Source organism: Dama dama, chromosome 5 (assembly GCF_033118175.1).
Source record: "Dama dama isolate Ldn47 chromosome 5, ASM3311817v1, whole genome shotgun sequence".
Lineage (NCBI taxonomy): Eukaryota > Metazoa > Chordata > Mammalia > Artiodactyla > Cervidae > Dama > Dama dama.
In genome coordinates this window covers 92,178,292-92,191,421 of record NC_083685.1, presented here as the reverse complement: position 1 = coordinate 92,191,421, position 13,130 = coordinate 92,178,292, and the positions used below count along the sequence as shown (strand labels likewise).

Below are 13,130 nucleotides of genomic sequence, written 5' to 3'. Positions count from 1 at the left end.
TTGGGACAGGAAGCCTGGTCTGCTTGTTGGCAAACTGCTGCTCTTTCTACCAGGCCAATCTGCTGGCAGGGACTCTCAGCACTGTCGGTTGGAGGATGGTCATCCCCAAGGAGGAGCCGGGCAGGGCATCCTGCATCCATACCTTCTGCACCACCCACTTCCCTCTTCTCTGAGGCTGTGGGAGAAGGAGGCTGAGATACAATCATCTGAGGCTTCAAGAGAAGGAGGCTAAGATAGGATCACCTCTCCCCTTTCTCTCCCATTCACCCGCTTCCCCATCCAGCCCATCCTGCCTTCCCTGTTCCTCCGTCCCTTGAAGCAGGTTCCCTGAAGCAGAGACTTCCAAGGAGAAAATAGGGCAGAGCCTCTAATGGGAAACTTAAAGGGAATGGAAAATTTCTAATCGATGCCTTTGTACAAAATAACTTCCACACCAGCAAGGGGCTTCTCTGAAGAGAATAAAAAGGGAACAGTTCATCTCTGCTTCTCTTGATCGTGTCGTTTCCCAGCTGGGACAGTGTTGGGGAGGAGACTCCAGTGAGGGTTCTAAGGAAGATGTAGGCAAGTCATTTAATTGCTCAGAGCCTCAGTTCCACACCGTCAAATGGGGGTAGTGGGAGTTTCCGATCTTACTTGGGTGTAGGAAGGAGTAAAAAGATGACAAGTAGAAAATGCTTTTGAGCAGGATATCTGGCACAAGGTACTCCATATATATCAGCTCTCATTATAACTAAGTCCATTATTATTATTATTATTATTATTATTATTATTAGTCATCCCTAGGTTGACCATTTGGCTCTTGAGAAGGGGTAGAAGACTGGTGTCGAGGACTTCCCTGGTGGTCCAGTGGTTATGATCCCACACTTTCACTGCCAGGGCCCAGGTTCAGTCCCTGGTTGAAGAAATAAGATTCTGCAAGCCGTGTGGTGTGGCCAAAAAATAGAAATAAATTGAAAAAGGAGAAGCCTTGCTTTAGTGATATAAACGGGAAACTCCACGCTGCCTGGAGGGAGTTTGCTCAAGAAACGGAAGATAGAGGTGAGATCAACACCACAGGGAGGGCTCCAGGGATGGCGTGATGCTGCCACATCTACAGATGGTGTTCTCTTATGTGCACCACCCCAAGCTTAACCTCTGGGCACAGAACACATACTTTACACTCCTAGAGAGGGCTTCAGCCCCAGGCCCCTCCCTGGGGAGCTTGAGTAGACCATGGCAGAGCCTCCGAATCCCCTTCACCATCTCCCTGAAAACCTAGAGAAGAAAGAAAAGGCCTAAGGAGCCGGCTCCATACTGTTTCCTCCTGGGAGAAGCCGATTTGTGAGTATGTAAAACAATCTTAAAGTTGCATGTACTGAGACTGTCCCACTATTGCATTTGGCTGCTTTTCTATCGCCAAAGGGAGTTTCGAAGGAGGTGGTGGGTCTGGGGGCAGCACCATCGGTGGGTGGGAGAGGAGCTGGGCAGGGCTGTTTCTCTGCTTCTAGATGACCATGTGATCACAAAGATTGTTGGGACTGGGGAAGAGAAAGTCGAGGAAAAGCACGCCCCAGGACAGGATAGAGCAGGTTAGGGCACGTGGCAGGACAAAAGGTTACATGATCACGGAAATACATGGTCATCATGAAGACTGTAACAGGATGGAAAATGTTTGTAATATGTGGTTAAATTGAAAATACAGAATACACAGTGCTATGTGTACAATTACAACTGTGCAGAAATATGCCTGTAGACAGAGACCAAAAGGGACTCAGAAAAGTGAAAACAGTTGTGTGAGGAAGGCAGGAATGCGGGTGAGATAGATATACATTTTTCTTAAACTGTCTTATGATAAATTCATTCAAGTTAAATAAAAATCAAATAAGAACTGAAGGGCAGTAGGGGTGGGATGACAAATACAGACCATGCTTTGGCCACGTCCACCACCCATTCCATTCATCAAGTCCCTCTTCTCTCTCCTGCTCCCCTAAATCTTCCCCTGCTGGGAGAGCTAATAAGGAAAGGAAGAAGGCAGCTAGTTTGGGAGGTGAAGCTCAGAAAAACCCAAGGGCGGTCAAAGGGATTAGGCTCACTTGAACTTGGCCAGAAGGCCCGTGTGGCCATGTCAGGCGGCACAAAAAAGACTTGTTTTTGGCCCCACCACAAGGCATGCAGGATCTTAGTTCCCCAACTAGGGATCAAACCCATGCCCTCTACAGTGAAAGTGCAGAGTCTTAACCACTGGACTGCCAAGGAAGTCCCGAAGAAGACATTTAAAATGGCAGTATTCTTATAATATAGAAAAACCAGAAACAACCAAGAACCCACTGACAGTGGAACCAATAAACAGATAAACAGGCTCTAGTACAACAATGCACTTCATGGCACTGAAATAAACCAGATGTAAATATCAACAGGGATAAATCTCAAAAACATAATGTTTAGTGAGAAAAGCAAGCTGCAGAACACTATTACAGCATGTCAGCACTTAAGTACACTTCTACAAACACAGCCAGCACGACGCTACACTACTCATGGATTCACAGCCGCAGAGCAAGCATCTGAGGAAGACTCACACTGAATGGGTGATAGGGTCCCTGCTGGGCAGCCCCAGCACCCCAGGAAGAAGGAAGGGGCTCCGGGGAGGAGTGGAGGGAACCCAGCTTGGTGTGTGTTTAATGCTCCCATTCATTTCTATACTAAATATTGGAAGCAAAGGTGTCAATTCTAGGTGGTGGCCACAGGGGTGTGTGTTATATTATTCTTTGTCCTTTCCTGGTTTTTCTTTTTTTTATGTTCTCAAAATGAAACAAGAGGAGCAGAGGAGAGCACTGAGGCTGCTCTGGAGGCCCCTAGGCAGCCCCCAGCCACCTTCCCCAGGCCCAGGGGGCAGCTCCAGACAGCCTGTACCAGCCCTTTAAATCCTGAGACTTGCCTACAAATACAGCAGTGTCAGCCCCTTATCCTCGGTTCATTGAAAACCACAATGGGGACTTCCCTGGTGGCTCAGTGGTAAAGAATCTGCCTGCCGATGCAGGAGACGTGGGTTCGATCCCTGATCAGGGAAGATCCCACATGCCACAGGTCAACTAAGCCCGTGCACCACAACTATTGAGCCTGTGCTCTAGAGCCCACATGCTGCAAGTGCTGAAGCCTGAGCACCCTAGAGCCCATGCTCCACAACAAGAGAAGCCACCGCAAGAAGCCTGCTCGCTGCAACCAAGAGGAGCCCCCACTCACCGCAACTAGAGAAAAGCCTGCGAGGCAACAGAGACCCAGCACAGTCAAAAATTAAATAATAAAAAAGAAAACCACTATGGCTTAACGTTTCATTTTTATAGAAAATAGACACCGCCTCACATCCATTTTTTGAAAAGGGGCTTAGAAGGGAGAGAGAGAGAAGGGCAGGGAATGGGTGAGGAAGGTGGGGAAAAGGAAAAAGAGGAAAAGCTAGAGGATGAGGGTAAGGAACAAGACGGCAGGAAAGAAACAGAAGAACAACAGTTGCTGGGAAAGCGAGGGCCTCACACCAGGGCCTCTGGGTCTTCCTCGGGCCCTTCTGCTGGCCCCAAAGCGGGAAGGGGAGGGGAGACAACAAAGCCAGCGAGGGCCCCTAACCCAGGAGAGAAGGCGCTCCGAGCCTCCCTGCGGAGAACACGGTGTTCTCAACAGCCAGCGCTGGACAATGGCTAATGGGATTTGCCTTTCGCCAAGTGTGTCCAAACCCTTTCCTTAGAAACGCATGTGTCAACAGCTTATAGGGCTACAAATTTCCTGGTCCACACAAAACGCTGGGAGGTGGGAAGCCAACCCTGCTGCTCCCCAAGGCAAAGGAAGTGGGTGGAGGCCACATGCCAGGCCTTGGTGAACTCAGGCAGCCAGGGCTCAGGCTACAGCACCCGAGGGAAGAGCACCCAGCCCAGGAGCAGATGCCTCCTCAAGACCCAGACTCTCCCCACAGCACCTGGATGGACACCTGAATGAAGTGGCAGCATCTTATGCAAGGCCTCCCTGGGATGCTGGGGGACACTCAGAATCCAGGGGTGCTCTGAGCCCAGCTCCCGAGGTGCCCAGAGGATTCTGGGTTCTCCTGCACAGTCTGAGCCTGTCCAAGTGACACAGGGGAGCTCTGCCCTCATGGGCCTCAATATACAAAGTGACAGTCCGATCAAGTCGTCTGCACACTGCCAGGCATGAAGACAGGCCAGGTGGAAGGGGTTTGGCTTGGGTGCAGGCAGTGGAAGATACCGGACTCCACACTGTGAAAGAATCCTCATCAAGACATTCAAGAGGACACAGAAAGTGGGGTGAGAGCCCAGAACAACTCAAGCAGGGAGCACGAGCTCTCCCAGACACAGCCCTGTGGATCTGCTGAACCAGACAGTCGGTGGAACACTCCAAGGACTCTGTGCGTGTGTGGAGTGTATGGTATGGATTGTGCACATGTGATACTGTAACATAATAAGGCCTGCATATCTGGCCTTGACCCCCAGTTCCTGGCACAGAGCTCCTAAAACTCTTACGATTTCCTGACTGAAAGGGGTGATAGGAACATCTTTTGTTACAATATTTGGTCTTAGTCCCAGATCCTGACACAAGAGTTTCCAAGACCCTTGCAATTGAAGGAAAGAGCCTCTTTTGGGATGCTAAGATGATGGGTGTGGGTCACCAGAGAGACATGGTTAGAAGGTTGGAATTTTAAGAACCACCCCCGGACCTCAACATCTGGGGAAGGGAGAAGAGCTGGAGGTTGAGTGGATCACTGATGGCCAGTGATTTAAGCACTCAGGCCTACATAGTGAGACCTCCATAAAGGCCCCTCAGTGATGGGGTACAGAGAGCTTCCAGGTCGGTGAACAGTGGAGGTGCTGGGAAGGTGAGGTACCTGGAGAGGACATGGGAGCTGTAATGGAGCGAGAAAGAAGAAAGGAGATGGGCAGACGCACAGACATTCCAAGTTACAGACCTGATGATATAACAGATGGTTTCACAGCGGATAGGAGGGAGACAGGGCGTTCAGGAGAATTCCACACTCCCACTAAAGCAGGTCTACTAAGGAGAGAGACACACAGCCGGGGTGGGGGGTAGGCTGGGCCATGGAAGATGCCAACAGGGAGGAAAGCGATGGCCCTGGGACCTCAGGTCTCCAGCCAACCACCCTTCCACATCCCCGTTACTCTGTTCCTGGGCCAGCCTGTGCAAGGGTGCAAAGGCATCTTCTCAGTAACCCCACCCCCCAAGACCCCTAGAACAAGTCATGGATTTTCTCTTCTATATATCTATATAAAGTAGAGAAGTATATATATATTTTAATTTTGTATTTTGGTAGTCAAAGGCAGTGGGATGTTGACAGGTAAGATCCCAGGAAGATGCGGCACAAGAATTTACTAACATGTGCTTCTACTAAGCTACAGGATCCTTAATGTTCAGGGGACCCCAAAAATGCCATGAAGCTAAAGTGACCCTGTGAGGCTGGAGCTGGACACGGGGATGCAGAGGCTACCTGCATCCTCTTAGGTCCACCGACCCTGGAGCCTGAGGGAGTAGCCCCTCTCTCCCCACAGGCAAGCCTGTCACGAGCCTGAGGCCTGGCTACAGTGGGAGCACAATGAATTCATCAGAAATCCCAGGGGATAATGTGCCTCTAACCAGACTCTTGAGAGTCCCTGGAACTGCAAGGAGAGCAGACCAATTGATCCTGAAGGAAATCAACCCTGAATATTCATTGGAAGGACTGATGCTGAAACTCCAATACTTTGGCCACCTGATGTGAAGAACCAATTCATTAGAAAAGACCCTGATGCTGGGAAAGATTGAAGGCAAAAGGAGAAGAGGGTGGCAGAGGAGCAGATGGTTAGACAGCATAACTAACTCAATGGGCATGAACTTGAGCAAACTCCAGAAGATAGTGGAGGACAGGGAAGCCTGGTGTGCTGTAGTCCACGGGGTTGCAAAGAGTTGGACATGACTGATCGACTGAACAACAACAAACGATGTGCCTCTGGGATTTCTCTTCCAGTCTAGCTTAAATGTCACTACTGCACTGATTTTCCTTTAATTAAAAATTTCCAAAAGCTCCAAAGTCCAAAGAGCCAAGTTCAAGGACCACAGCCTGGTGCTCACCAGCCTTATCACTCAGTCTCCCTATAGTACACCATGGACATCCTACTCTGGCCTTTGGCCTGGAATGTCCCAAACCCTCTACCTAAATCCCAGACATTCTGTAAGGCCCTGCTCAAGAGTCACCTCCTCCAGGAAACCTTCCTGGCTCAAGAGTCCCAAGCCAGAGTCTCCTGTGAACTTAGATTATTCCATTGTGAGGCCCTCCATTAAATGCTGCCTTGAGAAGGATCCTGCGAGGCTCTTTCACATTCTTGTCTCAATGTGCTTTAGGGCATTTCTGGCTAGATAGGGCCAGAGTCGGACAGATAGGGTGAACCAGCAGTGTCAGACAGGCTGCTTACAGGAATGAATCCTAAGGCCCAGCCAAAGAGGCCAATGATCAAGTGAGCAGTCGGCACAAAACGCTCTGCTGGGGGAGAACCCAAGAGTGAGGAAGGAGGAGGTGGGGAGCTGGAAAAGCAGGCAGGTCCAAGCTGAAGACAGACTTCTGCAGATGGCAGGGCAAGCACTCCACAGAGCCAGCAGACGAGGAGCAGTGGGACGGGCCAGTGCAGAGCTGGGTTCTTTTGTGTGGCTGCCCGGCCGCTGCTTGCCTGGGCGCAGGGCCTCTCCAGATCAGCTTTCTGATCCTCAGACGAGGGCTCCTTAAAGTCTGGGAACCACATATGTGCTTATCCACACACTGCCAGGCCTTAAGAGGCAGAGCCAAATGAATGCATCTCTGAAAATGCTCCTTTCTCTTCCTGCTCATTTGTGGTCACCCGCGTGCTGGCTGTCTGGACCACACCTAACAACCAGGGCTCTGACCGCTGTTCTATTTGTATGTTGACAGCTGGAGGAGTCGAAAGGAGAGTTCCCTTCTCTGCTCTCGGAAGGCAGACAGAAAACAATCAATTTTTTCATGCCCTGCCAACATGTGATGGAAGGGCACCTTCCAGCCTCAGTTGTGTATCTAAAACTAGCGTGGAATCTCACAGGCCTTGTGATCTCTCCTTAAGGAGACTGCTATTCTGTGTCTCCCCCACTACCAAGGGCCCCAAGAAGCATCTCATGGAGCAAAGGGAGAGGAGAGACCCCTACCCTCAAACTGGCTGTACATGATATAGACCATCCTTGGGTAATTTATTACTTTCAGGTGATCTCAGGGCCTTCATATCGACCACTAAGAATAGGATCTGCACCTCACTGGCCTCTGCATCCAAGAAAGTGCAACTCCCTTCCTCAGAGAAGAAAAAGCTTATGCTTCACGGAGTACCTGTGCCTGGAAAGAAGATGAGAGCCCACCTGATGGACCAGAGTGGCCAAGCGAGGCCCTGGACGCACTCTGCTATATGGGGTGAGTTTGGTTTCCTGAGTCATCATACAAAGTGTCACCTATCTGACCAACACATTCTAGTTCTTCAAAAGACATCACCCTACTGAAATTATTTCCCAAAGTGGATCTCATCTTGTCCACTCCAGGGCAGCACTGGGATAACCTTCCAGTTTTTTATTTCCCACCAAATTCAGTTTATAGTAGTAGAGGTAAGTGGAAACTCAAGAAATAGAAACCTATCCATTTAAATCTACTTCACCTTTTTTTCCAAAAAGGATTTGAGGCAGTTTAAAAAGTGAATGATATAATTCAATAAAAAACAGATGAAAACTGAGACCTCCCTGATGGTCCAGTAGCTAAGACTCCATGCTCTCAATGCAAGGGGCCTGGGTTTGATCGCTGGTCAGGGAACTAGTTCCCACATGCTGCAACGAAGCATTTGCACACCACAACCAAGACCTGGTGCAACCAAATAAATAAACAAACAAAATATTTTTTAAACAGATGAAAACATCCCACTGAAATGAGAACAAGGCAGGAAGAGAAAACAAAGCTAGGATCTAGGGCATGCAGAGAAATTGTCAGCTTTGCAAAACTGCTAAACGTGGTTACAAATTCAGTTCTGAGATTTCTTGAGGCTAAAGCAAGGAAAGAATTGTGGTCTGTGAGGAAATCCAAAGTATACAGAAGATGAGAGAAAATACAAAAATGCACCTCCAACTGCAAAGAAGTCCAGTTTCTGCTAGGTGCTATAGGGTAACTTCCTGAACATAAATTCCTACAAGTGGGATTTTGAAATCAAAGGTTTTGTAGATTTTTTAAGGCCTCTGGTGTGCATCGCCAATCTCTCCTGGAAATTTTGTCCTGATTAGATTCCTCCTCGCAGCCTGCTCTCTTCCCTGCACTGGGGATTATCCTTTTTTGGAGAGTAGAGTTCTTTGCAAATGTAACAGGTACAAATTCAGTGTTTTCATCTGTAAATCGTGAATTAAAATTATCCTGAATATTTTTCTTATCCATTCTGACAATAACCATCAGCTGAATTGCCCACCTCATATCCTATACATACATATTTTTAATTAAATTGTTTCTCTCTCTGTTTTTGGACTGACGCTGAAGCTGAAGCTCCAATACTTTGGCCACCTGATGCGAAGAGTTGACTCACTGGAAAAGACCCTGATGCTAGGAAAGATTGAGGGCAGCAGGAGAAGGGGGCGATAGAGGATGAGATGGTTGGATGGCATCGTTGACTCAATGGACATGAGTTTGAGCAAACTCCGAGAGATAGTAAAGCACAGGGAAGCCTGGCGTCCTGCAGTCCATGGAGTCTCAAAGTGTCAGACATGACTGAGTGACTGAACAAATCTGGAAAGGGCTCTTTTTCCTATAAAGGAAATAGATTCTTTGCCATATTGTTAGTTGCCTTTCTGTTAGCAAGTTTTCAGACATCCAAAACTTCATCTTTTTTAGGTTGTAAAATAAAAGATTTTCCCCTTTCTCCCTAAGTCAGTCAGTTAAATATTAAGTGCCTACTCTGCACCCAACACTGAGACGTCCTAATTTTACTGAAAAAAAGATAAAGTAACTTGCTCAAGGTCAGTCAGCAGTAGGGGAGTGCCTTCAGCAAATACTTGTTGAATGAATGAATAAGTGAATTGAGAGACATGCAGTTTTACTTATCCCCACCAAGTGGCAATTTAACCCTCTAGGGTCATCCCTTATCTCAAGAAATACTGCTTCTCCGCTAAGGCACACAAGTTTTAAGTCTCTTTGCAAGCAGAGTGCTGGAAGGAAATACACCTGCACCATCTCCTTTAAATTAACCAACTGGTACCCATCCTGCTGGAAGAGTAAACCCTGTCATGTCACTACACTTCTGTTCGGAAGGAAAACTGCTTTCATCTTTTTAATTACTAGGAGACCTAAAGCTCCAAAATTCTCAAAGGATTCTCAAGGATTAACAGACCTCGACTTAATGCCCAAAGTGCAGAGCCTGGACAAGCAGCACTGGCATCACCTGGGGTCTTGCTAGAAAGGCAGGATATCTGCCACACCCCAGAACCACTGAATCTGAATCTGCATCTTCACAAAAGCCCCAGGGAGTTCTTATGCACATTTGAAATTGAGAATCGTTTAATCTATTTACTTTTTGCCACACTGAAGGGCATATGGGATCTTAGTTTCCCAACCGGGGAATAAACCTGAGCCCCCTGCAGTGGAAACATCGAGTCTTAACCACTGGACCACCAGAGAAGTCCCAAGAATCACCAGTTTTAGATGAAATATCAATTTCTTGAAACTAGCTCCTAACAAAGCAATATGCTTACTCTAAGTGGTGAAGAAAAATGGTTAAAGAACCTGAAAAGTTCCCCCACAAGCTGTGGAGTTTGTGGGTAGATCTTGGTTTGTCTTTTTTTTTTTTCCCACTCCCTATAAAACAAGGAATACTGAGAACTCAAATATTAGCTGTTAATTGTCTAGGGCTGACACAGGATCTGGTACCACTAATACAAACAGAATGAATTTAACTCTTAACAGGCCACGAAGAAAAAAACCCAGCTAGGTGAAGGCTTGCTATTTAGTTGCTCAATTGTGTCTGACTTTGCAACCCCAGGGACTGCAGCACACCAGGCTTGTCTGTCCTTTACCATCTTCTGGAGTTTGCTCAAGCTCATGTCCATTGGGTCAATGATGCCATCCAACCGTCATCCTCTGTCACCCCCTTCTCCTCCTGCCCTCAATCTTTCCCAGCATCAGGGTCTTTTCCAGTGAGCTGGGTGAAGGCTGGGAAAGAGGTATTCATATAACAAAGAATAAAAATGCAGATTGTCTCAGACTAGTAATCATTATTTCTGAAAACACCATGATCAGTACTTCAAGTCCAAGTTTTCAACACTCTCAGGAAATCTGTTCTCTCACCTACAAGGCAGTACCCCCTCCTCAGCCTTTACTCTGAGGCTTCAGGAATGGTGGTAAGTACCGGTCCTGCTTTATCCTATTCATGCTCCCAGCAACTCTTTGTGGTAATTTATCATCTGCATTTTGCAGATGAGGAAACGGACGCTCAAAGAACCTGAGTGACGGAACCAAAGGTCACTCTCCGGTCTGTTGACAGGTTTTGACCTGGTCACTTGGGTGTGTGAGCTCTGTAGCCCAAGCATGTCAGAACCCACTAGGCTGGGTGGTGAGAAGTAGCTGTCTCACCCAGACAGGCACTTTTTTTTTTTTTAAACAAAAAATGGCTTTAATGAGGTATAATCTACATACCACAAAACCCACCGCATATTTTTAAGATGCTGAAGAATGTGAACATTCATGGAAATAAAGATGTTCTTTTCCCTCCAGAAGGAAAGCCAAAGAGGTGGTGAACCCAGATGAGCCGGATTCCAAGGAGCCCCGGAGTCGGGAACGCCTACCTTGGATTCCATACAGCCGGTTGAGGCGCGACCGCCGGGCCTCGTCGGTGTAGGGGACAGCGAGCCACGGCATCTCACTGAAGTACTGTTTGAATGAGTCCTCAGACCTACAGAGACGCATGCACAGAGACGAAGCTCTGTTACTCCTCAAGGCACCACCACGGGGTCCTCCTCGCCTCCCGCCATGTTGCGTCCAGGGCCCTACAGACGCCCCAACTTCCAATCATTGTGCTCCCCGGACGCCAGGCTGTGGAAGGACAGACCCAGTGCACAAGGCTCCACACAACAGGTGCACGCCAGGCTGAAACGCCAGGCGTTTCAACAGACTGCTCCTCTGCAGCCCACCCATTCAATTCATGCTCAGCTTTTTTTTCTCAACATGGACAGGTCTTCCTTTAATTAGGAGCCTAGATGTTCAGACACCTCCTTCCCTGTAATACTTGCAATCTGTGCATGTAACTGTGATATGCACAGAACACTTTTAATCAAGCCTACACCTATGGTTCCATGTCTAACAAACTCTAAGAGTGATAAATCTAATTAAGTGATAGAAGCAGATCAGAGATCTGTGGGGCTGGAATTTGGCGGCAACTGAGAAAAGGCACAGGAGTTTTTTTGTTTTTTTTTTTTTAGAATTTAAAAAAAATTGGCTGCACCCCGTTGCATATGGGACCTTAGTTCCCCGACCAGGGTTTGAACCCACACCCCTTGCATTAGAAGGAGGATTCTTAACCACAGGGGAATCCCACGAGGGATTCTTTTCATTGATGGGAATGTTCTATATCTTCACTGTGTTGGTGACACAGGTACATACATTAGTCAAAATTCACTGAACTGTATACCTAGAATGCATGTATTTTACTATATGTAAATTATACTTCAATAAAGTTGATGTTGTTAATTTATTTTTATTTTTAAAAAGATTTTTATTTTTTTGGTGGTGCAGCTTGTGGGATCTGAGTTCCTCGACCAGGGATTGAACCAGGGCCCGTGGCAGTGAGAGCACAGAGTCCTAACCACTGGACCACTGGGGAATTCCCGAGTTGATGTTTTTTTTTAAGCTTTAAAAAGCCCTGTGACATAGCTTCAAGCTTGCCCTAGGGAGCAGAGGGGTGGGCTCAGAGGCCAAACAACTGAGCATAGCATCATACAGGCATCAGGGATACAGCAGTGCATACAAGGCCCTCAGTGTGTTGGCATCTCAGCGATTCTTCTGTGAATAGGAAGTCTGGTGGCTTGGTCTGAACTGGGGCTGGAGTTCTGAGATGAAGGAAGGTCAGTGATGAGTAAAGTTGGCGAGAAGGCAAGAAACAGAGGAAATTGAGGCTAAAAGGCCCTGACATACTCTGGCAAGAAAGTCTGCTCTTCTTGTTTTGTGGAGAGCCCCCAAAAAAAGCATGTGGCCAGAGCTAAGAAAAATGAATGTAGAGCCAGCTAAGACAGGTGTCATATTCCATTAGTCTCTGGCTCTTTTCTTTCCATCCTTCTTCTTCCATATCTGCTCACCACCATCCAAAAAGCTGAACCAACCAGAAAAAAAAATGCATCCTAATCTCCAATGCCCCAGGCCAGAATAAGGATGTCCCTTAATACTGACAGCAAGAATGGGTTTTTCTTGGCTCCCCTTTAGACAATTACATGATTGAATATGAAATATATCTGCCCTTCTGCCAATCATCCCAGAGAGGTCTTCCCCATGCTCTAGCCCCAAGTCCTCTGCTACAGAGCATGTAAGGCAAGAGCCATCCATCCACCTGTGGAAAAGGGGGAGACGCACCGCCACCCCGTCCACCAACCTGTCAGCACACGTTACCTGTCCGCACTAACAAAGATGATCTCGAATTTCTGGCCTGCCTCCTTGATCTTCCGGTAGGACTCCACCAGGACCCGGGTGAGGCTTCGGCAGGGTGGACACTGCAAGAAATGAGTGGGAGACTGTGGCCTCCGTCCTGCCTTCTCCTGCCCCAGTCCCAGTCACCTGCCAGCAGAGGCCGGTTCCGCAAGACCCACACAGCATGTGGATCACATTTCCAGTTTATGGAAGAGGCAGAAATAAATGTGCCTCTCGTGACGGTGAGCATCTGGGGCCAGTGGGCAGCTGTTAAAACAAATCCCCGAAGGGAACGTGGGGAGCCTCATCAGAATGGGTTAGGAGGACTCCCCTTTTTATTTACGGATTTTTAGGGGGAAGGACCCTCCTTTTAGGCCAGTCCAAAGAAGTCCTTTTCTTGCTGCTATTATCATTCATAATAGCAAGCACTGGAAGCATGCCAGCAATGCACGAGGCCTAGGAGAGA

The 13,130-nt window shown here is 47.8% G+C and overlaps 1 protein-coding gene across 5 annotated transcripts in view; it reads right to left on the bottom strand.

The window, feature by feature from the left end:
• The window catches only part of NXN (nucleoredoxin), a 161,884-nt gene that overhangs the window by 9,311 nt on the left and 139,443 nt on the right, over window positions 1–13,130 (bottom strand). For all 5 annotated transcript variants that reach the window (XM_061143013.1, XM_061143014.1, XM_061143016.1 and 2 more), the window contains 2 exons: window positions 12,647–12,747; window positions 10,834–10,940 (listed from right to left, as the gene is read on the bottom strand). In XM_061143013.1, the coding sequence (XP_060998996.1) occupies window positions 10,834–10,940; window positions 12,647–12,747 (208 nt within the window). The remainder of the gene's footprint in view (window positions 1–10,833; window positions 10,941–12,646; window positions 12,748–13,130) is intronic.